The sequence below is a fragment of the Aulostomus chinensis genome, chromosome 22 (genome assembly GCF_037954235.1).
Source record: "Aulostomus chinensis isolate RoL2024-O1b breed Wild chromosome 22, RoL_Achi_v1.0, whole genome shotgun sequence".
NCBI classification, from domain to species: Eukaryota; Metazoa; Chordata; class Actinopteri; order Syngnathiformes; family Aulostomidae; genus Aulostomus; species Aulostomus chinensis.
The window spans coordinates 19,539,831-19,567,730 of NC_141341.1; the positions used below are offsets into that span (position 1 = coordinate 19,539,831).

Below are 27,900 nucleotides of genomic sequence, written 5' to 3' on the forward strand. Positions count from 1 at the left end.
CAATGTACGATGTACATTGTGACCGGTCACACTACGTTAGTCTCTTAAATCTGTATTGACACATTTTCCATCAGAATTTTCCTGCATTCTGTTAATGTGTCATCCAAAAATCCTGGTTCAGATGAGAGGGAGGAGCTATCGCCTCCATCAGAGGCGAGGCTGGAGGGACAGACGGTTCAAACAGCAGGTGTGTTAGGAAGCAGAAGCTGAGCAGAGCATCGCTGGCTGTTCCTCCAACGGCACACAACACCACAAGTACGCTAACCCTGTCAGCCCAGAGAGGAGTCACCTGACTAATGACATCATCTACTGCTACTGTAAACCTGCTTTGTGTCTCACCGTTAACCGTGTTCAGTTCCCAGCGGGAGAGCTGGAGACAGGTGTTGACGTGTCGTCAGGCCTGAAATATATGAACAACTGCAATTAGGTGTCAAATTAAGCAAACGTGTCTGGAAACTCTGAGGTGGAGCAATAAGAGGATCACTGCTTTGCTGAAATGACAAGGTTCTGATGCAGCCCGGCGAGGTGAGCCAGAGGCTCCACCCACACCTGTTACCATGACTCCCGAGTTGCCCAGACAAAGGTACTCAGCTGGTGCAGATGTGAACGCACCAAAACAGATGCATCGGTGTACCAACCATCTTAGGTGACTTTTTTTCTCTGCAACGTTGGGAGGTCGAGCAGATTCTCTCCCTCCCCCTTACAGTTTGAACTGGTCTGACTGGTCAAGCACTGCATCCTGCTGGGCAGACTGGTCACAGGTGGTTTTTAAGAAGCTCAGCACTGTGTTCTCTCTCTCTCTCTCTCTCTCTCTCTCTCTCTCTCTCTTGCTCTCTTAAATCAATGTAAATGAACAATAATCCTGCCAGATCATCCGCACAAGTTGGCATTTCCCTCAATGAAGTATCTGATTGAACCAGACGCCTGCATATGCGCGTGCCTCCTGGTGAACAGAAACCACATTCTGGCAGCTAACGGTGCTAACATGAATCTTGGCCCAGGTGTTTCAGCTTTTTTGAGTCGTCAGTTTGGAGAAAAGCACAAGACTGTCGTGAAGCTTTGTGGTGAAGCTTGTGTCTCCGCTGGACCAGCTCCACCCTGGTGGTACGCCGCTGCTGCATCACCACTTCTCTGGCATGTCCAGGTTTCGTGTCAGGTGCTTTTTTGTCACACCTCCTCCCACCGCCACCAGTATAGTTGTAGTAGTAGTATAGCAGCGGTGTGTGTGTGTGTGTGTGTGTGTGTGTGTGTGTGTGTGTGTGTGTGTGTGTGAGTGTGTGTGAGTGTGTGTGTAGCTGCAGCTCCTGAAGAGATGAAATTGTCTTCATCTGTGTTCTGCTTGTGTAGTTTAATACATGAAGTACATTTTGAAGATGATTCCAACAACTGAAGTGGATCCGAGTCTCAGACCAGCGTCTCCATCCCTGCTAACGGGCTCTAGCAGACAGCTGGCCCCCACCCCAGCACTGGGTTTAAGGAACGTCCATCACTTTCTCGGTCACATTAGCTAAGACACTCCTTGGAAGCAACCAATCACTGTGACAGCGATGTGATGATGTCATATATACACCAGTGGTCTGTGGCCACTTGTGCTCTGCCATGTAACCGTGTGGTGATGATTCGTTGGTCTTTCTTATTCCGGCATGTTCGCTGCATCTTGCAGAGTTCGGTGGTCATTTTTAGCTCCCTCCGCCTGCAGGGATCTTGGCAGCTGGTTGAGCCAATTGTGCTGCCCTGCAGTGCAACCTGAGCAGCCAAATCACCCCCCCCCCCTCACGTGCCGTGACCTGGCAGCCCATGTGACCAATCACAACAGTGCAGATATTGACCGAGGCCTCTCAGCCTCCAGGGGAGTCCCACCCTAACGCCAGAGGAGTCACGTCCTGACTCCTGTCATCGTCTCTTTGTCTGTGGTTCTCATTACTGGAGTGGAACCCAACGATGAATTCCCGTCTTCTAGGGCAGCAGAGGAGGTCTGAGTGACGCTGAGATGACGAGTGAAGGACGCCGTGTTATCTGAGCGGATTGGAACTCGGGGCTCTTGATGTTTCTCTCATCTCATTGTCACTTTGAGCCTGTGCTTTATTTTAGACCAGCCCTCCAGCCTCAGTGCTGAGCCAGGAACAGAAAGCCCATGAATATCAGATGTAGCCTGCAGCTCCTGGACTCCTACCAGGACCGTCGCACACGCAGCACTTAAAGATCTCTGTTCTCTCATTCGCCCACACTTGTCTCTACCCCCCCCCCCAACACGCCGTGACAAGCCAAGCATTGTTCATGATTGCCATCAAACAGATGTCAGCTGGTATGTGACCGTCAGATAGAAAGAGTTCTTCCTGTCTCATGCAAGTGGCAGGAGGAAGCAGCTCGTCTTGTAGCGAAGGTGTCACCTGAACTCACCTCCCTCACCATCAAAAGTCATTTGATTTAATGGCTTTGGGGGTGGCAGTGATGTCATCACACCTGTCCTACATTCGAGAGGAGAGCTTAGCCACAGATCCTGCAGCTGTGGGCTCAGGCGGGAGGACGATACTGTAGTAGCACTTCGCTGTACTATCGCTTGTGACCGGGCTTGAGAAAATGCATCATCAGAAAACTTCACTAGAGACCAAAAAATATCCCTCCATCTTTAGCAATGGCGAGGAGTCAGGCAGTTGGAGCAGTCGTGTGTTTCCTCTATCGCACAGCTGTCACCAGAATAGATCCGAGCCAGAAGCCGCAGCTCTGGATCTACCAGTCAGGCTTCATTCCTGCTCTCACCTGGTCAATAAATCTGGCTCTTGACCAAAAGCACCAGATCACGAATAAGAGCAGCAGAAACAGTTTCCCTTCAGCAGGGGGGCGGCGCCCCTCAGGGACGCAGAAAGGAGCTCAGTCACCTGTGAGGGTTCAGCCATGTAGTCAGGCTCCACCTGACTTAAGGCCACAGAACAACACACAGAACACTGACCCCCGATGGGAGGTTGATTTAATACAGAATCTCTTTGACTGACAGATGTGCTGATTTAGTGTCGCTTATCTGAACATGTCTGTTGAGCAGGTTCCTACACGAAAGACTGCAGTGGCAGAGAGCCAGAGGATCTATGAGAAGCCATGAGATGACATCACAGATCCTGACATCACAGATCCTGACATCATAGATACAGACTTTCTGTAGATTTTGCTAAAAAGAAGGAACAATGGGTGGATCAAGGTGGGAACAGTCAGGATTAATTGTGTTGTGTTCAGATCAAAGCAAAAAGTGGGGCAAAGTGAAACTGAATCCAGTTTTACTTGCACTTGTAACTGATGGGCGTAATGGGAGTCAGCAAAAGTAATCCACTATTGACTGACCTCAGCAGATCACACGTGTGCTTGATCATACACACGATTGTAATAAAGACCATACGATGTCCATCTTAAAGGCTCCGTAAACGCTCCCTCCCTGATGTCACGGTGACGCTTGAAACAAGGCTGCTAGTTAATGCCTAGTCACACATGAGTGCTGAACCGAGTCTCACCTGAGCATTACTAACCATGAGTGCTGAACCGAGTCTCACCTGAGCATTACTAACCATGAGTGCTGAACCGAGTCTCACCTGAGCATTACTAACCATGAGTGCTGAACCGAGTCTCACCTGAGCATTACGAACCATGAGTGCTGAACCGAGTCTCACCTGAGCATTACTAACCATGAGTGCTGAACCGAGTCTCACCTGAGCATTACTAACCATGAGTGCTGAACCGAGTCTCACCTGAGCATTACTAACCATGAGTGCTGAACCGAGTCTCACCTGAGCATTACTAACCATGAGTGCTGAACCGAGTCTCACCTGAGCATTACTAACCATGAGTGCTGAACCGAGTCTCACCTGAGCATTACTAACCATGAGTGCTGAACCGAGTCTCACCTGAGCATTACTAACCATGAGTGCTGAACCGAGTCTCACCTGAGCATTACTAACCATGAGTGCTGAACCGAGTCTCACCTGAGCATTACTAACCATGAGTGCTGAACCGAGTCTCACCTGAGCATTACGAACCATGAGTGCTGAACCGAGTCTCACCTGAGCATTACTAACCATGAGTGCTGAACCGAGTCTCACCTGAGCATTACTAACCATGAGTGCTGAACCGAGTCTCACCTGAGCATTACTAACCATGAGTGCTGAACCGAGTCTCACCTGAGCATTACTAACCATGAGTGCTGAACCGAGTCTCACCTGAGCATTACTAACCATGAGTGCTGAACCGAGTCTCACCTGAGCATTACTAACCATTTATTTGTTCTTTAGGAGCCTTAGCACCCCTTTTCTCGATGCTGTAACAGTGGTTAACGCTTAACTAAGAGTTACTGAGGTTAACGAAGCATTAACCAACCATCATTAATATAACTTTATTATAATCATCTGTTGATCAAAAAGATGAGAGGACGAATACCACAGCATCCGTCATTTGTTTACCTCTGTCTCTCTTGTGGAAGACATCTCCAAGGTTTAAGGCTGGAAACAGAATACTTCCTAAATGGTTGAACAGACATAAAAAACAAGATGGACAGAGAAGTGCAATGATCACATGTGCCGCCAATAAAACCAACAGGAGACACCTCCTCCTCATCTGAGCTCACAGATCCTGACATCATAGATCCTGACATCATAGATACTGACATCACAGATACTGACATCATAGATACTGACAGCATAGATCCTGACATCATAGATACTGACATCACAGATACTGACATCACAGATACTGACATCACAGATCCTGACATCATACATACTGCAATCACAGATACTGACATCACAGATCTGACATCATAGATACTGACATCATAGATACTGACATCGCAGATCCTGACATCATAGATACTGACATCACAGATACTGACATCATAGATACTGACATCACAGATACTGACATCATAGATACTGACATCACAGATCCTGACATCATAGCTACTGACATCACAGATACTGACATCATAGATACTGACATCACAGATACTGACATCATAGATACTGACATCACAGATCCTGACATCATAGATACTGACACCATAGATCCTGACATCATAGATCCTGATGTCATAGATACTGATCTTATAGAGATAACATGTTGGGGTTGGAGGGAAACCTGGATCAAAGTGTCTCTGACACATTCAAGTAAATCTAGATGTATTATTAAAGTTCCTTTGCTGACATTGTCGACCTCCACTAAAACTCTAAGAATTATTGCTCAATGAGCAGGGACTGACCAGTGAACCCTCAGTTGACTGCAGAAGCTCAGTTATACTATCAGGGAAAATCCAGCGCCAGAGCAGTGCAGGCTCACTGTCTGTCCTCTGACATCTCAAGAATTCTCTGGTGAAAACTGTGATCCAGCAGGGAAAAATTAGTTCCTGGCCAATGGACATCCTGACATGTGACAACCCAGATACTGCCCTGAAGCAGCTGAGCAGTGAAAAGTTACTGAGCCTTGAAAACTCTACTGACGAGCAAAAATCCAATTATTGACCAGCTAAAACACAGTTACTGACCATGAAAATGTGGTTATTGACCAGGCTGCAGCAGTGGGCTCTGGCTGTCAGCATAGTTTTTAATTCAGGTCTCTGTGCCGTCATTACCAGGCTGACAGCCGTCTCTGGAGCGCTGCTGAACGCTGCATGCCAATGTGGCTTCAGGCAGCCAACCCTGACAGGACTCAGGGTTTTGACAGACAGCAGCGAGATATTGTTCCTTTGTGCATGTGCATGAAATACAAACAAAGAGAACCGTTCTAGTTTGCCAGGCAGTTTCAACAAATTCACCCTCATTGAAACCAGCAAATCTGATAAGTTTGAGCAGAACTGGATCTGAGAGGTTGATCATGAGGAATACTTGGAGGAGGAGACGGATCTGAGGAGGCCTCAGCCTGACATGTGAAGTTGTGTTTAGCCAAACTCCCCCTGCTCCACCGTCCCCTCCCCCACATATACGCGTTCCACTGCTTTAAATTCACATCACTGCCTTAATTTAAAGCAGTGTGCTTCAAAATGAGCCGATGATCTGTTCTTAAAGACAGACTGAGTGTTTATGAAAGTACAACTACCTGCAGGGGAGAGTAATACCCTGATGATGTCCGCAGTGTTAATATCTACTTTACAGGACAACTCATCAGCAGCTCACTACCTCATCTCTCTTTTTGCTTTCCAAAAGAACAACAAAGGTCTGTAATCGGAGACATGAGGATGAATGAGGAAACATTCCAGCACGAGGTCCATTTAGCAGCTTTTCTAGAGCTTTTGATATCAGCACTTTATCCTCACCAGCAGATGTTCTTTGTTTGTGAGTTTTGCAAAGCTCAGTCATCAACTGGCCAAGGGGCCAGAGACATCTGGCCGCCGAGCATGTTGACCAGTTTAAAGGCTCCACAGAGGTCCATGAATGTGATGGATAGATAGGGACACTCAAATAACGGGACAAATGACATTTTTGACCTGCTGGAGTTTGTGGAAGGCAGTGAAGGGCAAAGATCTCTCTTCTGTTCCATCAGCAAACCTGCTGCTTCTGACACTTCACTAATAAATGGTCAAGTACTTGAAGTAGTAATCATGGCGAGTACTTTTGTACACACTGCTTCAGTTATGGATCATTACCAATTCAAATGTTTTAAAAGTATCAAACACTTTAAGGAAATACTTAATGTCAGTGGTGGCGTGCATGAGTGCAGTGGCTTTGTGCTCTCTTGTTCGGTGCTTTTTCGTATGTTTAACAAGTATTAACCCATGGCAAATCTATGGCAAACTCTGCCAAGCACCATGTGTGTAGAGTCGTACAAACCTGACCAACATCCGTCTCCATAGCAGTGTTCCAGTCACTGACTATTTTCAACAAGCACCCTGCTATCCCCGATAACACTGTGCAGCTCGCAGGCCGCTCCATTCACCGATGCGACTGGAACAGAGGAGGTTGACTCTTCGTCTACATTAACAATGACTGGTGTTCACAAACCATGCAGCTCACAAACACTGTTCTCCCCCATCTTGAGGCATTAACTGTCATCTGCCACCCTTTTTACTTACCTAGGGAGTTAACTGTTGTTACCATCACGGCTGTGGACATCCCCCCAGAGGCCAGCGTAACCCTAACCCTCAGTTATCATATGGGTGCATGAGCAAACAACAACAGGCTCACCTGGATGGGGTACACATAGTAGCAGGTGATTGTAGTCAGGCATTCAAGATTCAAAGTGTTTAATCTCATATGCACAGTATGGAAACATGTTTCCTGTACAATGAAATTCTTACTTTGCTGTCCACAGAATGCCTAACATAAAGAATATAAAAAGAAATTTAAATTTACAAATTTACAATAAACAATAACACAGTAGAGAAGGGAAGAAACAGTGCAAATAAACAGTACTGTGCAAAATAATATGCCTAAAGGCTGCCCTCCCTAAATCCACCCAATATGTGAAATGTTCAACCAGAGAGAGCAGCACTCTTGGCCATTGTAATATTAAGCATGCGTACAGATCTGAGCCCCACCCTACGTTGGCCAGTCCGACCACCTCTCACTGCACCTTACACCAGCCTAACCCCCACATCAGGAAAAGCAAGCCCTCCATTACGCAGCTCAACACCTGGCCTGAGGTCTTCCACTCCCAGCTACAAGACTGCTTCCCAACCATGGAGTGGATTTAGAGGTATATACAGAGCCAGCCCCATCATACGTCACCTTCTGTGCTGAACCATTACCAAACGGTCCAGGGTATTCCACAACCAAAAACCTGGATGACAAGTGAAGTGTGGCACCTTATCAGGGACTGCAACTCAGCATTCAGGACAGGAGACTGGGCGCTGTATAGTTCAGCTAACCTGAAGAAGGGCATTGTGCCTCTAGAGGAAGCATACAAAAGGAAAACTGAAGGATACATCACAGTCAAAAAGAGCGGCAGGGATTACAAAACCCCACCAACTACAAGGGCCACAATATCACACCTCCCTCCACCAGGCTTCAGTGGCAGAGGAATTAAACAGCTTCTTTGCCCAGTTTGGGGTGAATGATCAACCGTCACCCCCGCAGTCACCAACACTTCGCTCTCCCCCTAGGAACATCAGGTGAAGATGGTACTGAGGGAAGTGAACCCAAAGAAAGCAGTCAGACCCGACGGACTACAAGGCAAAGTACTCAAGGCTTGTGCAGACCAACTCACAGGGATTCTCACTAAGATCTTCAACAGCTCCCTGTCCCTAATCATCATCCCATCCTGCTGGAAATCCGCCACTATTTTCCCAGTCCCAAAAACATCCGCCTGCAAAAGCCTGAATGACTTTAGACCCATTGCACTCACATCTGAGGTGATGAAGTGCCTGCAAAGACTGGTTGCCCAGCACATCAAGGCCTTCCTCCCTCCATCATTTGACATCATTGCCATCACCCTCCGCACCACGCCGAGCCATCTCGAACACCCAGGTAACTATGCAAGACTGCTCTTCATAGATTTCAGCTCAGCCTTCAACACAATATTCCTGGACATTCTGATTAAAAAACTCTTGGACCTACACCTCCCTCCCTCCACCTGCGCTTGGATTAAAGACTTCCTCTCCAACGGACCACAACAAGTGAGACTCGGCCACCGTCCCCCCCAATCACACTCAGCACTGGCTCCTCCCCAAGGCTGTGTGTTGAGCCCACTCCTGTATACACTTTATACATCAGACTGTTCCCCTGCCCACCCCTCCAACCTCATCATCAAATTTGCTGATGACACCACGGCAGTCGGTCTCAGTCCAGGTGGCGATGAGTACAGAGCCGAGGTCCAGCAATTCTCAACTTGGTGCTCATCAAACAACCTACTTCTCAACACATTAAAAACCAAGAGGATCGTCATAGACTTCAGACGCAACCGCACTGCCCATGCCCTACTCCACCTGAACGGCGACTGCGTGGAAAGGGTGTCATCATTCAAATTCCTAGGAGTACACATTCCCGAAGATTTCCCTGGTCCATCGCCACTAACACTATAAGTAAGAGGGCCCAGCATCGACTACACTTCCCCAGAATCCTCAGGAGAAACCATCTCAAACAGAAGCTGCTGGTGTCCTTCTACCGGTCAATCATTGAAGGCATACTCACCTTTTGCATTACAACTTGGTATGCGGGATGCCAAGTGGCAGACAGGAGGGCTCTGCAGAGGGTCACAGGCACAGCCCACAAGACCATAGGCTGCCCTCTGCCACATCCATTCTTAAAGACTCTGCCCACCCTACCTACCACCCGTTCAACCTGCTCACCCCCCATCCTCCCCCTGCCTTGCCACGATCAACCACAATACCTGTGGACATTATTGTGTACTGTGCCCATATTCACTAAGCACTTTCCTCCTTAGCCTGCTGCTATCTTACATGTGTGCAGGCGGGTGTGCAGTCTGAGAGGGTTAGGAGGGTGGAAGTCAATTCTGTGTCCATAACCCCTAAATGTTGTGCTGCGTATGGGGTTGGGTGAGAGTGTGTCAGAGAGAGTGCGGAGCATGTAGGGGATGGGGGTTCTTCTGTCTGTTCACATTTTTATTAATTATGTATAATTTTTTAAAGCACTGATTAGGAGTGGCAACTTCAATTTCGTTGTTTTGATATTCTGTATTCTATGCAATGAAAAATAAAGCTTGTATTCTAATCTATTGTTAAAAAAAAACGAAGAATTTGATGCATCAGTAATGTTTCAATAATCTGCATCAGGATCCTGTGATGAGGAGCTGGATTCCCATCCGGGGCGTCCTGAGGCTCCTGGGCATCACGGAGGTCCTGGGTCCTGGGGCTCCTGGGCACCCTGGGGGTCCTGGGCGCCCTGGGGGTCCTGGTCATCCCGGGGGTCTGTCACATTCTCTCCTGGGATGGCATCTGATCAGCTGTGGGGGCACCTTCTATTCCAGTGACTGGCGTGTCGGTGGTGTATGTGAGAGGTTTGTTTTAAGTCTTTGCATCGTGTTTGACGTCGTCACCAAACGTAAAGGGAGACAGTGTTTGTGTTGAGGTCCTGCAGCTCCTCCCATTCTGGATTCACGACTACCAGAGTCATCCGGTCTAAATGATCTTGACTCCCACTCAGTTGATCAGTCAAATGTTTGAGTTGGATTGATAAAAATAAAAACTGTTCATGTAGAGATTCGAACCTCACAGTTGCTGAACGAACATGGAGCAGCAGCAGCATTGACAATGGCGGCGGGCGGTAGGCGATATTGTGTGGGCGTGGCTCCACAGGGCTGTGCTGCTTGGGAGCAGAGCAGGAAAAATAGAGACAGCAAGGAGAAGACAGATGGAGGAAGGAATAACAGAGAAAAGGAGAGGAGGCAGACGAGCCACCGTGCCCAGTCTCTGCTGGATCACGGTTGTAGAATCAAAACCAGCTCTGATACGCGGAGCAGAGCCCGTCAGAGTTCATCAGCAGAGCAGGCAGGTTCATCAGGTTTACTCTAATCAGGATCATGGCCGGGTTGGTGACGAAGCTGACTCACCACCTGGGTGAAGACCTGCTCGTCGTCTATGTGCTGCTGATGCATAAATGACTAATTTGATTAATTATAGACGGGATTGGTATCAGTCCTCACTAAACCACAGCAGAGGGCGCCTCTGCACATCACTCTGACTTACAACCCTGGGTCTGGTACCTGTGGCCTGGACGGAGCTCAGGTGCATGCTAGGTCTGATGGCAGTGAGTCCAGCATGTGAATACATTTGGGGGCCAGACAAGGTTCTGGAGTTCTGGTTTGGATTAAACCAACGTGGAAGAAAGACCTTTGTATCAGTGGGTAGGTGGTGGTTGAGGTGCGGTGTATGCAGCACAACCAAGATGATACCACTCAACTAGCACACAGTGTCCTTCCTGCTCGGGCATGGAGGCTCTTATCTGCTCCCTCACCGTGTCCTGCAGTGATCATGAACCTAAACTGGCCGGGACGACTGGCTGCATGACATTGGAACCAAATATCGGGTTATTTTCCTTCATGTTGTCTACATCCTTTAACAAGTGAGGTGTGTTTTAAAACCAAGCTAACCTGGGGAGAGTAGCATAGCCACCAAAAAGTCCTGGTTGTTTTCGGGTATTCTAAATAGCCCCCCCCCCCCATTCAGAACAGGTTAATTTAGCCTTGTGTATGAGCACGCTCCCATGCACACTTGTACAGTTTATAACACGAGAGCTGACCTTTACTCGCGCATGACTGAAGACGAACACGGAGCATTTTAGTCGACTGAACTATTGTTGGCTCTGAGCAGCAGCTGTGCTTTTACCCGCTCCATCAGCAATGCTCTATTTTACAAAATGTCTCTATTATTTATGAAGCCAGAGAGTCACATATCCACGCTGCTAAGTGTCATTACTGAGTATCCAGGTCTGTTTTTTCTGCCTCCAATATTAATGAGACTCCATGAATGGCCAGAACTGCTTCTGGCTGGATACTTTTGTTGACACCCTGGAACATCAGGGTGGCCTCCTCACTGAAGCCATGGAGTTGATCATCTTGAGTCACAGCTCCGTCAACAATGATCCATGTCCGACCCTCCTCATCCACCAAAGCAAAGACCAGTCACTCAGTCAGACGTCCAGTGACTCTCACAAGTTAGTCTGTCATCATGCACCAACACGGGGAGCTGCTGTCTCTCCCAATGACACAGGCTTGAATGAATGTGTGTACTTTGCCAACCAGCGCAGGCTAGTGGAGGATCAGCTGCTCCAGTGAGCTCTGATGCTGACTCCTAAACAGGAGAGAAATTCTGCTCCGCAGGCTGTTGTACAGGAGAGCCGCACGCCAACAACAGTGAGCTGATGGACAAAAGAGTGGAGCGATGAAAGGATCCTATTCTGATCGGCTTTATCTTGGCTGAGGATGATCCTCTGAAATATGCCAGGATTTGTGTTTTATTTATCAGCATTTATTGACGTGACAAAACTCCAAAAGAATCAAGGACATGAGGGTGTGTGTTCTCCACTTCAGGTCCTTAGGAACTAGGTTAACAAGTTCTATGTGCAGCTCTGAAGTCACAGTGAAGCTGTCAATTGAAATGAGCTGGAACAGCAGGGGGCACACAGATATACAGCGCTCTCTCTCTCTCTCCCTCTCTCTCTCGCTGTCTCTCTCTCTCTCTCCCTCTGTCTCTCTCTCTCTCTCCCTCTGTCTCTCTCTCTCTCTCTCCCTCTCTCTCCCTCTCTTTCTCTCCTCCACCAGAAGAGATAATCAACGATCGGAGGCACAGAGATACCTACATATCATATCAGCCCACCTGAGAACATGAGAACTAGTCAGGTGTCGTGCTGGAAGAGAGAGGGGGGCGAGAGAGGAAGGGGGAGGGAGAGAGAGAGAGAGGGGAAGGGAGAACACACTGCTGCAGGAGCCTGAAGAACAGCATTGGACAGACAAGACAATAATCAGAAAGGAGGACGAGTGTTAGCCATATTATTAGTATTAGTGCTGATACATTATTAAAACCCAACATATAAGTGCACACACACACACACACACACAGAAAGAGAGTAATGAGGAGACGTGTAAACGTAGGAGGGCTAAGCATGATTCATTAAGGCTCAATCAGATTTGACTAATGTGGTTTCTGAAATTAAAGAAGGTGGGGATGGCAGGAGCCGAATCTCAGCAATAAATAAAATTCATGCCAAGAGACATGAACAGAAATGTTAACTTAACCAAGAAATGCATTCTGCAATTGAGAAATCAAACCAACCACCATTTGAATACTGTCGGGTGAACATTACCCATCCAGTACAGTAGGATCTTGATTGATAGTCCTGAAATAGCTGAGAAGGTTTGGTTAATATCTTACAGAAGAATGTGGAGCAGGAGGAGCCGCACGCCTCACCATGTACGTACCCCTCGCTAGCATAGGCCTGACTAGTGCACGAATCGCTAGTGCACCCCATTACTAGCTGCGTACCCCTCGCAAGCATAGGCCTGACTAGTGCACGAATCGCTAGTGCACCCCATTACTAGCGGCATACCCCTCGCTAGCATAGGCCTGACTAGTGCACGAATCGCTAGTGCACCCCATTACTAGCTGCGTACCCCTCGCAAGCATAGGCCTGACTAGTGCATGAATCGCTAGTGCACCCCATTACTAGCGGCATACCCCTCGCTAGCATAGGCCTGACTAGTGCATGAATCGCTAGTGCACCCCATTACTAGCGGCATACCCCTCGCTAGCATAGGCCACGCTAATGTACGTAACGCTAGTGTACCCCATTACTAGCTGCGTACCCCTCGCTAGCATAGGCCTGACTAGTGCACGTATCACTAGTGCACCCCGTTACTAGCTGCATACCCCTCGCTAGCATAGGCCTGACCAGTGTATGAATCGCTAGTGCACCCCATTACTAGCTGCGTACCCCTCGCTAGCATAGGCCTGACCAGTGTATGAATCGCTACTGCACCCCATTACTAGCGGCGTACCCCTTGCGAGCATAGGCCTGACCAGTGTATGAATCGCTAGTGCACCCCATTACTAGTGGCGTACCCCTCGCTAGCATAGGCCTGACCACTGTATGAATCGCTAGTGCACCCCATTACTAGCGGCGTACCACTCGCTAGCATAGGCCTCACTAATGTACGTATCGCTAGTGTACCCCATTACTAGCGGCGTACCACTCGCTAGCATAGGCTTCACTAATGTACGTATCATTAGTGTACCCCATTACTAGCGGCGTACCCCTTGCTAGCACAGGCCTCACTAATGTACGTATCGTTAGTGTAGCTAGCATGTGTAGGCCTCACCAGGCTCCACCATGATACCAGTGGAGCTCCAGTGGCTGTCAGCAGTGAGCTTCTCTCCTCTGATACATTACCCAGCTCCACCTCAAAGTCTACTGATAATTAGCTTAGCTTAGCTGTAATGTACGCTAGCTGTGGGCCATGGGAGCCTTCCATCTGTAAGTCAAATACATTTTGGTTGTGCTAAAAGAGCCACAGTTGTGCTTAACATTCAAGAGATGAAGTAGTTCTATCAGATCCGTTCCCAGAACACTGGGCCTGCTTCAGCCTCCCCTCATACCCTGCTCTTCCTCCCGTGTGTGTATTCCGCGTCAGCTGGACCAGGTTCTGGATGTTCTTTTGTCCAGCAGTCACCCTCCTCATCCTGTCTTACAAAGTCAGCCATGATCAGTCACAGCAGTTGTCTTCTAGATTCTAGAATCTACAACAATCAAACGACAGCAAGAAGGTGACAGAGAAAAACCAGTCAGGAGGCTCCGGCACATCAACAGTCGCAGAGTCGTGGGAACCCCAGACCAGCACATAGGTCCAAAGCATTCTGACTAACACATCTCATTCTCTTCAATATCCTGAACAACCTGGTACAGAAAACACTTGAAGTCAATCATCTGGATTTAGTACTTGAGATGACAGGTTCTCAGACGGTGGAACCAGTAGGGTTCCAGTTGAAATTCCATCTGCCTAACTTGATGGTTGTAACTGTGTGTGTTCCTGCACCCTGGTCACTCACACACACCCCAGCATGATCTGTCAGCTCAGTGGTGACATCACATGACAAATGTTGAGAGGGTCATTTTACTGCAGGATAGTGGCAGAGATCTGTAGTGCAACACTGAATGTCTGTTTGCCGTTTGACTGGTGATCACATCCATTAGCTGGCTAGAGTGACGGCGCTGGTGGTCCTGGCGCTGGTGGTCCCGGCGCTGGTGGTCCCGGCGCTGGTGGTCCCGGTGTGGGCAGTGCCACGCTGCTGGTAACAGTTTCTGTGACAGGCTAGTATTAGCTGCTAGCTGGATGAGTCATCAACAAGGCTGGATTTGCAACTGCCTGAGGGTGGTAGATCTTCAGGGACCCCCACAGCCCCAGGTTCACAGGGCACGGCCAATTAACGAGGAAATGTGATTAATTGTTCAGTTTGATAATTAATGAGTGAGAGAAAAGTAACACAGAAGCACTTGATAATTATGGCTGCAGGCAGTTACAGTCTTTAGAGTCTGGGGTTTGGGAACTGTGTCAAATCTGGTTATGAGGCTTTTATGATGCCATATGATGTGGACGTTGTTCCCTGGACGCCTGCCTGCTGATCTCAGCTCGCTGATGTAACTTTCCTCAGCAGAAGAGGCTCCTCACCGTGAGGCGGAGCTTAAGAGTTCATCATGTGATGTCACAGGAGCCAAGGTGACCTCAAGAGACATTGACCTTAACCTTTGACCTCCAAAATCCCTCCAGTTTATCCCAGAGTCCTGGATATTTGGAGCATATTTAAGGACACTTGCTTTGTTCCTGAGATATCACGATCATGTGACATGATTGTAACCTTTGACCTTTGACCACCAAAATCTTTTCAGTTCAGTCCCGGCTGACGAGCGTTCCACGTGGGAAGAAATCCCTCAAGTAGTTCCTGAGCTATCATGTGAACGTCTGTAACCCTGGAACCATCGGGCCTCCGGCCGCTGGCGCCGAGGCATCAGAACTTGGTGTCTGCCTGTGTGTGTGTCTGTGTGTGCGCCTGCGTGTGTGTGTATGTGTGTGTGTGTCTGTGTTTGTGTGTGTCTGTGTGTGCGCCTGCATGTGTGTCTGTATGTGTGTGTGTTTGTGTTTGTCTGTGTGTGCGCTTGCGTGTGTGTCTGTATGTGTGTGTGTGTGTTTGTGTGTGTCTGTGTGTGCGCCTGCGTGTGTGTGTGTGTGTCTGTGTGTGCGCCTGCGTTTGTGTGTGTCTGTGCGTGCGCCTGCGTGTGTGTGTGTTGGTGTGTGTGTGTGTGTGCGCCTGCGTGTGTGTCTGTATGTGCGCCTGCGTGTGTGTCTGTATGTGTGTGTGTTTGTGTGTCTGTTTGTGTGTGTGTCTGTTTGTGTGGATGTGTGATGCTCTATGTTGTTGCAGTTGTAATAAACGAAAGTGAACCAGGAAGTACGAAGCGGAGGAGTGACGTCATACACCGACTTCTCGGGGAGGGTAAACCGAGCGACTAAAAAGAGAAAGTCCACGCTGAGAAGCGTCTCTGACGGCTGATGAAGACTTGAGTGGCCGGGGGTGGGGTGGGGGGTGGGGGGGTAAATTAGCGGGGCTGTGGTAAAGGATTGTAAATTCAAAGTGGTTTGTGAAACGGAGAGGGTGAAAATCCCTCCTCCTCCTCCTCCTCCGCCCCCTTCCTCCTCCCCCTCCTCCTCGCGCTCTCCCACACGCTGCTTCTGCTGCAGTCAGAGAGGACCGCTGCTCCGTCGTCTCCCGCTCCGCATTCCTGCACCGGCGTCTCTCTTCCTGCTCCTCATCTGGACCTCAGGTTTCCTCCCGCCGCCGCCGCCGCAGGGAGCAACGCGGGTCCGGAGGCGCGGAGCCCCGCAGCAACATCACGCTGATTGTCCTTCATGTCCACCGGGGAGCGCCGTGCGGCTCCTCCGCGGTGATAGCGCGGTTCACGAGCTCCGCGGAGTTCCAGCACCGCGGACAGCGACCGGAGCTCCAACGGAGCATCGCGACTCCCTTCAAGTTCCAGCGCGTCTGAGGAGGAGCGCTCAGAGAGGGAGAGACACCTCCCGCAGCTGCACGAGGCGGAGCGGTGCTTGTTACGCGCTGTCACGCACATTGGCACGCGTGAGGCGGTCGCCCTCTGACCCCGCGGACCCCGCGTTGAGCAGCTCGGCCGGAACGCCATGGCGCCCCGGTGCCACAGGTCGCTGTCTCTGACCCTCGCTCTGCTTCTGTCTTGCTGCTCCGCGGCTGTAGGCAAGAAGAAGCTCTACATCGGAGCTCTGTTCCCCATGAGCGGAGGCTGGCCCGGCGGCCAGGCCTGCCTCCCCGCCGCCCGGATGGCCCTGGACCTGGTGAACGAGAGGAGCGACATCCTGCCGGACTACGAGCTGGAGCTGATCCACTATGACAGCATGGTGAGCGACTCAAACTGGTTCCGTCCTTCAGTGTCTTCTTTAGAACTCGCTTGGTTCTGATGGGTTTGCACAAGCTGGATCAGGAACTCAGTTTCTGGCTGCTTTCCAGTCGTCCACGTGACGGTTCTGCTTGTGCGGAGCCATCAGCCAAACAGTCTCTTAGAGCCGGCCCAGCTCCGGCCTGGTGGTGACCCGAGCCGTCCCGCTCTCTCACCTCCATCACCTCCATCACAGCCTGAGCCACCATCAGAGTCCGCGGCAAATCAAACTTCTGACGTGTAAAGGTTTGCTGATGTGTTGTTAGCGTCGATGAGCGCCGTCCAGGCTCCGCGCTGTACTCACGTTTCCGGGTTACGCCGCCCGTCATCAGGATAACTGGCTGTCCTCTGAGTGGTGTGTGTTTTAAAATGCAGTGTTCGCTTCATACAATGGGTCGCAGCCTCAGAGAATGTTCTACCTTCCGTGTGTGTGTGTTCTTCTGCTAATGCCTCCCTGTAACTCTGCTGTGCAGCTGAGTGTGTCTGAGGAAACGAAACTTTTAGCAGCTTCCCGTGACTCCTGGTCGTTCTTTCACTGCCGTGGACGGAGGACTCATCCTGCTTCCCAGAGACCTTCCCGGTTCGTTCATACAGGCAGGAGCAGGACATGGACGGACTGGAATTCTGCTCTGTGTCAGGGTTAACGTCCGGCCAGCGCGTGTTGGTGGGACGCTGCATTGATTATAAAGCCTGGACAGCTGTCATCCAGGTGTGGTCACCTGCACGCTCGTCATAGGGAGGAAGTGAGGATGACGCACGTATCACAGGTCTTCGCGAGCAGCGTCTGAGGCCGTCCTCCCGGGTCCTGCCTGTCACCCGGGAGTCCTTCAGTCAGTCATGTGTCTCTTTAGTAGAGCGCAGGTTCGATCAGTATCGACCCGGTTCCCTGTCACATGGCTGCTGTCCCGCCCAGAGGACAGAAGGACTTGATCAATCAAGCGGTGGAGCGCTGAAGGGAGCAGCAGTCAGGATCTACAACTGTCTGGTCCTGCTGTCAGACGTGCCACCATTTTGCCAGCGCAGGAGAAATATCACCTCTTATCACTCTGCAATTACAGAGGAAAACATTCTGGCTTGTTTGTTTTTCTGGGAGCCAATCAAAATGGGGATGGGCGGGACTAAGCCCAGGAGGCACAACAGAGCTCTTGCAGAAATGATTTCTAGTAAAAATCCCTCCTGTGCATGAAATATGATTATTCACTTTATGTTTTCACAACTACTCATCAAATGTCATCATCATTTTCAATGTGTGTCTCACTGGGAGCCGGTTAGCGGAGCTAGCTAGCTCTGAACGGCGCTGTCCCTACGCCATGGGACTCTGAAGCAGCAGCAGGCTAAAGCCTAGTTCACACCAGACGCATTGCTACGTTCACGCGAATTTGGCCACAGGGTCCATTCGCACCATTCGCACAAACTTTTTCCCTCGTGAGGAAATTTTTTTTGCTGCCATTTCCGCGAATGACACGAATAAAAACAAATGATCCAGCAGTCAAATTCGCACTAATAAAGTGATGCAAAAATTTGCGTCACATTTGGTGTGAACACGCCTCAAGAGTGAGAGTAGTGGAGTGCGTTGGAAATAATCAGCACAACACAACATCTTGCGGCCTTTGTCTTCCAGGGAAGATGTGAAATGACCAGTGCTTCTTAACGCTGGATCTCATGGTATTAGTACTTCAGGGATACTTCATCACCATGGACACACAAATTAGGTGACGTGATCAAATCCCATGACGGGCAGAAATTTAACAAACCCCTGTCACTGACGCGGGAGACAGGTGTTTAAGTCCTGTCCAAAACACAGGCAGCATGTGTCAGTGGTAGAGTGGTCGCCTAGCAACCAAAGGGTCACTGGTTTGATCCTCAGTTCTCCAGTGACCTCATCCAAGTGTCCTGGAGGTAGACAGTGATTTAGTACAGTGGTCCTGATGAGCAGGAGTCTCCTGGCGGCTCCAGCGTCGTTGTGTGAGTGAATGAGGGGACTCTACAGGTCGTAGTAGAGGTCATGACCTTGCACCATGACCCTTGTTTTCAGCGGTTGGATGTGTCGACCATGAGAGTGTCCCTCGTGGTGCTGGTGCGCTACTCCAACACATCAGGTGGTGTTAAAGGTTTGTGGGGGTTTGATGGAAGCAACACACCCGTTTGTCCTCCAGCTGAAACCGGAAGAGAACAACAAGTGTTTGCTTGCTACAATGTTCTCAGCAAGGAAGTTCTGGAAGCTGAAACCAGCTGCAGATCTACACTTGATGTTCTCATGTGAATGCAAGGAACCAACATCAGTTTCCGCCATGTTCTTCCGTGTTCCCACTGAGATTCGACTGCTGCTCTTTTAGTTACATCGTTGTGTTGGAAAGCCCAGTTGGTAACAGTTGATCCCAACCAGCAAATGCAAATATCTGAAGGTTCTGGTTAAAGGTTCCGTTGTTCCGAGTACCTGAGGGGTGGGGGACGTGACTGACTGCTTCAATCAGTCCTGAGAACTCTTCTTTATCACATTTCTATGCAGCATCATGACTGCAACCAACCACCAGGGACACGATGCACATGTAGCGCACCTGCTAATATTAGCGTCCTCCATCAGGCCTCTGATGGAGCTGAGGTGAAGCATCGAGGAATGAAAATGTATCAGAAGTGACTGGATGTTTTTTCCTGTTTGGCTGGTCAGTTGTCATCACGCCTCGTCTACTTTTTGTGTAATAAGACATTTCCCCACTTCAAAAGCCTGCGAGGAGCTGGGGTGTGGGGGTATTAGATGTAGATTGGCATGACAACAGTAACCTAGACAACCTCAGTTCAAACAGACACAGATTTGGCTGGCAGAGGGAGGGCAGGATCAGACACCCACTGTACGACACCAACAGGAGCAGATGGACGCTCGACTGATTTACGCTCATCAGGGTGAAGAGGCCATCTTGAGCTGCATTTGCCAAATGTGAGAAGTGCCGGAGCTCTCATCCATTACAGGCCTCTGCCCCTCTCTGCCCCTCTGCCACACCAGCGGCACATCCCACTGGCGCTCGGATGGATCTGTCACTGATTACAATCACGCCGCACGCTGCTGTGCCCGAGAGACACAAAAAAGCGCCTGCGTCATCAGGTGGCAAACCAAGTGGAACATTGCTCCAGCTTTTCTCAAGATCTGCTGAAAAGATGATTGCATGTGTGTGCGAGCCCTGTGGTGCTGGACGTAGAAGACAGTCCCAGTGTGGGACGCATGCGAGGACGGGGGGAGACAGAGGGGCTACAGGAACTCATTTGAAGTTGTTGGTGATTTCCCCGGAGTGCCGGGGTTAATCGATGAGTCGGCTGCCAGGAGCGTAGCTGACCAGAAACACACTCCAGTTGATTTGATTCGGGGCTGAAGAGGGCAGCTTCCTCCGGCTGTTGACTCGGTGTCATCAGGTGAGAGAGGGGATCCAGCAGGAGCCGCCTCCAGAGTCCCAGATCCATCTTCCCCGACAGGAGCAGCTCAGCTCTGCTCACACCCTGCTGCTGGCAGACGCGGCATCAGTGTGGAGTCTGTGGTGTCGATTCAGCTGAGATGGCGTGTGAACTTGATTGTGACCCCCGGCTGCTGTTGAGCAGGAACGTACGCAGACACGCTGAGGTTCGTTATCTGAGAGAAACAAATTCTTCATCATCAAATGCAGGCTTTTGAACATGATGGTGAACCAAGAGTATCAGCAGCTCGACTAGTTACAGGACTAGTTAGCAGCTCCCGAGTGGAGCCACGCTTCACCTCCCAGGTCACTGTGTTTACACTGAGTGACCCTGAACTTCGTACTGCATAGAAAACTGCATCCTGAGAGGACATGTAATATTGTAGGAGAAATAAGAGGAAATGTAAATTATTGTGATATTTGTCAAAGGAGGATGAAACTCATTTTAAAGATAATTAGAGAAACAGCCCCCAGCCTCTTCCCGCCTCACGGATGGTTGTTACTGCTTGTTTCCTCACAACACAGATTTCACTGCACCCACAGAGAAAATAGTCGAAGGACCGGCACCCTGATGTGCTCTCAGGAGTGCGTCGACCTTCAGTGATGCCATCACTCCATCACGCCATCACGCCATCTTGATTTTAGTCAAAGCATTTGTGCCACTGACCAGTAAAACTTAAAGAGGCACTTTTAAAGTCTTTGTACATGCAAAATGGCGTCTGAACACAACCTTCTACATCCATCCATCATCCATCATCCATCATCCATCCATCCATCATCCCTCCCTCCATCCATCCCTCCATCTTCCCCCTCTTCTCCTGTTCAGGGTGGTGGGGGTGGAGCCTATCCCAGCAGCCTTCCCCCTGGACAGGTCACCAGTCCATGGCAGGGCCAACACATAGAGACAGACAACCATTGGCTCTCCCAGTCACGCCTACGGTCAATTTAGAGTCTGGATTAACCTGGTCCCCTCTTGATGTCTTTGGACTGTGGAGGAAGCTGGAGTACCAGAGAGAACCCAGCAGGAACAGGGAGAACATGGAGACTCACCCAGAAAGACCCCGTGCTCCAGCCAGGGCTCCACCCACAACCTTCTTGCTGGGGGGCCACAGTGAGGACCGCTGCTCCACCAGGCCGCCCCCTCTTTCTACAGATGGTTTGTTTATAAAAACAAGCTGTCACGTGAAGTCTGGACCAATCAGATGATGAGTTGGTGATTCCAGATTCTCACCAACCTCTTACACAGCAGAGTTTGTAATGTAAACTACAGTGAGTCAAAACTGTCTCACAAAAACATTCAAATTGATTGATGACGTCATGTTGTTCCAGTGTGATGTCATCAGTCTGAATACTGCAGTGACGCTCCACTTTTCTCAGTCTTCAAGGTGAGGATTGTGATTCACTGTGAGGAGCCACCAATGCGCCGGCTGGTGTCATCCAACATGCATGGATGAGAATCCACAGTGGGGGGGGGGGGGGGGGGGTCACCTGTGTCAGTCCCTAGGTCAGTCTTCCCTGGGCGGGTGGGTGATGGTGGTCAGGGCTCAGTCCAGTGTTGCAGTGGTAGGTTATTGTGTGTATCAGCTGGAGGTGATGAGCTCTGCTGCCACTGCAGCAGAATGAAGACCGTTTACTCTGCATCGCTTTTTGTGAAGTTCAGTTTTTGCCAAATAAGGACAGAAGTCAACAACAATCAAGCAGATGTGTTGAGGCAAAGCTAAATTTGAATCTGTCCCTGTCTTTACTGATCCTCCCAGCTTTGGTCCTGATGTAAGAGGCACAAACGTTTGAGACACAGAGAGAGGAGAAGGCGCTGATGTCCCCCGTGGGACGCTGGATCAGAACATCAGTCCTGTTCCTGAACACACTGTGACAGCTCGCGTCAGCCGCTGCCTGCAGGTCCCTGCGCTGTGGCTGGGTGTCTCTGCTGGGAAGCTTGATGGTGTCAGGGGAAGCAAACTGAAACACAAATACTGGGAAGTTCCACCGTGTTGGTTGCTGCTCAACAGAAGTAGCCAGGACTCATTCAGTGTGTGTGTGTGTGTGTGTGTGCAGTTTCACACACTTTTCTAAATGTTCATATCCATGTTTGACTTGTGTTTGCCAGATATTTGATGCTGCGCCATCTGTGGCGTCCCAGTCTCGAGCTTCAGCAAGGGAGCTCTCAGACATCCTGCGTGCTGAAGGGTTAATGTGGAGCGAAACGGCACAATGACAAAGGCTTGAAACGAACACACATCAGATCTACAGCAGTCGTCCAAACGTGTCTTTGTGTTTAATGATTAATGGTCACTCTACCGTCACCATTATCATTTAAATAGCTTATTGATTTTCCATTGATTATCAGCTGTAATTGGAAAGCAAAAAACACCATCTGTAACCTGTGGATCAGGATAATGGAGCTTGACTGCTGGGTGAATGTTTTTTCCAGCATCTGCACAGAGAGCCGGTGTGTCTGTGTCCCCGAGCCAGTCAGGACTCAGGCGGGATGACCTTGGAACGTGCCTCACCTTGCCCTCCCTGCCTTGCTCTGCTCTCCATAGACTACACCTGCCTGCTGCTGCCTGCTTCACCCTTCGCACTGTTTTAACCACCTCTGTGTAGTGTGCTATGCCCAGTATGTCCTTCGTGTCCTGTCCAGTATCCCAGTATTAATGCTGACAGATTTTCAGCGTCCTCATCGATGACAGCGACTAACTGCGGCAGCCCGCCTCTCCTTACTCACATAAATGTGCTCATCTGAACCATTTCCCTTCGGTAGATCTCACAGAAGTTCCACAGCACGACAAACCTCTGCCTCCAACATGGCGAATAGAATAAACGGTCACTTCTGTCATTTGTCCTCGTCTTTGTCTTTTGGTTTGACTACATCCTGGATGTGCCTCATCAATCATCCAGTGACCGTCACGTTGTACTGGCATTGCTGAGGTCACTCCTCTTACTAAGTTAACGACTGTCGTCTGTTGGTCATTTTCCCTCCATAACTAAACAACCATGTCCAGCAGCATTTTGAACTTGAGGCATCTATAAGGCGAGTGAGCAGTGTTAGATGATCACCAGTAGTGCAGCGATGATGCAACATGATGTCATTTATATATAAAGATCTAGTGAAATGCTCCTGTCTCTGCCTTTGATCTCAGGGGTTTTGCCTGTAATCTCTTGCTTTGATCTCAGTCATTCTAAAATGTCTTCTCTGTCAGTGCCTTGCGTGCCTGCATGTTTCCTGTCCCAATCAACAGACCATCCAGTTGTGGGGCAGCACAGATGGACAGCATCAAAGCTATGACCAGTGGCGGTGGCAGCTGGTGCAGCCCGGACCAGTCCCCTCTCAGACAGTCCGGAGCTGGCTGCTAACAGAACAACTGTGCTAATGAGGTTCGATGTTATAACAGCAGGGATGAGCGTATCGAACAAGCAAGCAGCAGACATGATGTCAAGAGCAGTTTATAAAATCAAATAGATGTGAGGCTGCGCATGAGCAGGAGCAAAGACTTGGACACCTGAAACTCTGTCCTTGTGATAAGGAAGAGGCTTCCATATCCCAGAAGTGCGAAGGACGAGCAGGGCTATCAGAAACAACCATGACTCGTGAGAATGTTGCTGAGGCAAAATAAAAAGCATGTGCAGCGATGAGAGGAGGTTTGTTTGAGAATGAGCTCAGAGTCGACAGCAGGGACTGGACACTGTTGGAGCGCGTGCTCCTGTGTTCACACGCTGCTGTGTTTGCTGCCGACAGGCCTGACGGTCGATGGCCTGTCTGGACCTCCCACAGACCTGACAGCCTCAGGGCTCCAGACATCACAGCGTCTGCCTTCATGTCCGATGTTTCCTGACTCACATCAGCCTGGTGTGTTTCAGCTGGTCGGAACACACCAGCCAATCAGAACTTCATACACACCTCTTCACCCTGACTGGACGTCTGCAGGCTTTCCAACCAAACCTTGAATGTTCAAGCTGAACATCATCACGTCACACAGGAGAGGGCGAGCTGAAGCTTATCAACATTCAGATGGACAAAATGATGATCATCATCATCCATCCATCCATCCATCCATCCATCCATCCATCCATCCCTCCATCCAGCTATCCACCCATCCATCCCTCCCTCTCTCCATCCCTCCATGTTCCCCCTCTTCTTCTGTTCAGGGTGGTGGGGGTGGAGCCTATCCCAGCAGCCTTCCCCCTGGACAGGTCACCAGTCCATGGCAGGGCCAACACATAGAGACAGACAACCATTGGCTCTCCCAGCCACACCTACGGTCAATTTAGAGTCTGGATTAACCTGGTCCCTCTTGATGTCTTTGGACTGTGGAGGAAGCTGGAGTACCAGAGAGAACCCAGCAGGAACAGGGAGAACATGGAGACTCACCCAGAAAGACCCCGTGCTGCAGCCGGGGCTCCACCCACAACCTTCTTGCTGGGGGGCCACCATAAAGACCACTGCTCCACCGGGCCGCCATCACCATCATCATCATCATCATCATCATCATCATCATTATTATTATTATTGTTATTATTATTATTATTATTATTATTATTATTATTATTATTATTATTATTATTATTGGGCTGCACGGTGGTGCAGTGGTCAGCACTGTGGCCTCACAGCAAGAAGGATCTGGGTTTGAGTCCCGGCTCGGGCGTGGGATCTTTCTGTGTGAGTCTCCATGTTCTCCCTGTTCCTGCGTGGGTTCTCTCTGGTACTCCAGCTTCCTCCACAGTCCAAAGACATCAAGAGGGGACGAGGCTGATTGATACTCTAAATTGACCGTAGGTGTGACTGTAAGTGTGAATGGTTGTTCGTCTCTCTATGTGTTGGTCCTGCGATGGACTGGCGACCTGTCCAGGGTGAACCCCACCTCTCGCCTGTAGATGCTAGGATAGGCTCCAGCCCCCCCCCCCCCCACGATCCTTATTGTGTAGGAATAAGCAGAAGATGACGATGGATTATTATTATTATTATTATTATTATCATCATAACAACAACAAGGGAGGCCGTGAGTCACTGTGACCCCAGATGTGAAAATAAACACTGCTGCAACTGTAAAAGCTGTTAATTATGTGGTTTATGTCCAGGCTTTTCAGAGACTTTCCGACTAGAAGATTTGAAAATGCTTAAAAAATAATCTCTCATATCTACAACAGAGAGCTGAAGTGTGTTGGGTGTCCGGGAGCTGACTGGCCTGCTGTGTGTGTGTGTGTGTGTGTGTGTGTGTGTGTGTGTGTGTGTGTGTGTGTGTGTGTGTGTGTGTGTGTGTGTGTGTGTGTGCGCGCGTGTGTGTCCCCAGTGTGATCCTGGCGAGGCCACCAAGCTGCTTTATGACCTTCTGTACACAGAACCAATCAAGATAGTTCTGATGCCGGGCTGCAGCTCCGTGTCCACCCTGGTGGCCGAGGCTGCTCGCATGTGGAACCTCATCGTGGTAAGAACCTTCACTTTGGATCTGCAGCTTGACTCAACATGTAGACACTGGCTGATCGCTGCTGTGCATCTTAAAAACACAGGAGGGAAGAATTTGGGTTTGAGCACCATCAGTGGCAAACAAGGGTACCCAGAGCTGGGACCCGCGGTGTGAAAACACCACGTTCACAAACATAGAAATGTGACACCACCAGAAGGCTTTCTTGACCCAAAAGAGCCTGTGGCTGTCCTACAGGATGCTGATGCCAACGTGAGAGAGAGGGCACTGAACACTGATTCAATCAACCAAGGCTGACCTTTAACCCCTAACCCCTAACCCCTAACCTCTAATCTCCAACCCTAACATCTAACCCCCAACCCCAACCCTAATCCCCTCCCTTCTAACACCCCCCGATGAAAAAACTGGCCACCAAAACCCCATTTGGTTTTTATGAAAAATAATCTTTTCCTATTTTAACTAAGTGTTTTGCTCATCATTCTTAGTTTTTTTTTACTTCGCTAAAGAGCTGTTCTTTAGTCCTAAAATAAGTTCATATCATAAAGTTCTTATCATTTATTACATATTTATTACACGTTATTACAGGTGTATTACATGGTAATAACTGATGTACCCTCCTGATTCTCACTTAGTTGGTACCCCGGCCACAGAAACCCTGGTCCCGTCTTACTGTTATGGTTTGGTTTTCTTCTGTTTTCTGTGAGCACTTTGATTGTATTTAGCACGTCTTCTGTCTTAGCACTTGGCCAGGTCCTTTGTGGTTGGGCCCCACTGAGTGAACACGTTTTATCTACTTGAACTGTATGGAACGATCTATTTTTATTTCTTTGTATCCTTTTTATCATTTCCTGAACCTTTCCTATTCAATCTTAATCATCTGCTTCTTCTAATCATGTGTAATTGTATATTTATTATATAGTTATCACAGTGTTACTACATAGTTATTCTGGTTTATTACATAGAAATAACATAAGGTAGCATTCGATTTCCATTTCCTTGCTGTTCATTTATTTCTTTTATTTCTAGGAGCAATAACAAGGATTTTTGTGTTTTACTAACATCTGGTAGGCCTTGGCATGACGGAATTCATTGTCCCTAAACCCAATCACAACCTAAACCCTAACTAACCTCTAACCCCTAATCTGACCCCCTAATCTTTACCCTCCAACCCTTAACCCCTACCCCCCAGTCCCTAACCCTGACCCTACCCTCGGACCCCTGTGGGGGTGCTTATTCTTTTGCTCAGGTTAACTGAACCTCTGGAATGTCACAGATGAAGCGCCTCCTCAGCGATGGACTCACCTCCCAAAGTGTGTTGGTCCCTTCTGTCCCTGTCACTGCTCCTCCTTCCTCTCCAGTAACTCAACACCTTTATTCACAGCCCTTGAATCATCGTGTGACTGGACTGGGATATTAAAGCCATTACATGTCTACAAATAAGCGTTAATCAATACTTTAGGCCTACAAGCCCAGTGTCTGTAGGCTCCAGGTTTCATTTGTCGTGTCACATTTAGAACATTGTTGATATTTATGTGCTATCGTTTGTTTGTCAGTGATGACGATGCATCAATACAGTAAGAAATAGCCGTGACCTTGGTGACCTTGGTGACCCTGGCAGTGCCTCCATGAATCCATCCAACTCTTCAGTTGTAATTATTCCATTTATCAGAACATTTGATATATTAAACCCAAAGAAATGTAATTTGCATCCTAATTCCCAGTCTCAACGGCTTTGTTGTTTGTGGCTTTCATTTTTACAATCGTGGATTTGGTCTGCAGTAATGAGTCTGAAGATCCAGGGGTGGCGTTTGTGTCTGGTGAAGCTCTGCTGCTCAAATATCGGTCCAATAAAGTGACACTTCATGTCCTGCCAGGAATGCTGGGCACCAACCACATGAATTCAAGGCCATTAGCTGTGTTGCTCCTCTAACCCTTTCAAGTCTGGAAGCTCACATTATCTCCCTTGGCAGCTTTCATGGCTTTGTATTGAAACCTTGCCGCTGAGGACCAAGACTGAGATGTTGGAGTGGAGTCAGGGTGGGGGCGGGGGGGGGGGGGGGGGCCTCAGCAAACCAAGACTCCGGAGCACCGAGAAAACCAACCATTTTTGAATGATGATATGGGTTTGTAGTTATCAGTGGGTGGCTTTCCCAATCT

The 27,900-nt window shown here is 49.2% G+C and overlaps 1 protein-coding gene across 4 annotated transcripts in view; it reads left to right on the plus strand.

Moving 5' to 3' along the window:
- Nucleotides 1-27,900, plus strand: part of gabbr1b (gamma-aminobutyric acid (GABA) B receptor, 1b) — a 166,288-nt gene that overhangs the window by 66,673 nt on the left and 71,715 nt on the right. For all 4 annotated transcript variants that reach the window (XR_015111107.1, XM_086192479.1, XM_086192480.1 and 1 more), the window contains exons 7-8: nt 16,682-16,842; nt 25,612-25,746. Coding sequence is in view for 3 of the 4 variants with exons in the window: in XM_086192479.1 (XP_086048605.1) it covers nt 16,682-16,842; nt 25,612-25,746 (296 nt within the window). In the remaining variant the exon portion in view is untranslated. The remainder of the gene's footprint in view (nt 1-16,681; nt 16,843-25,611; nt 25,747-27,900) is intronic.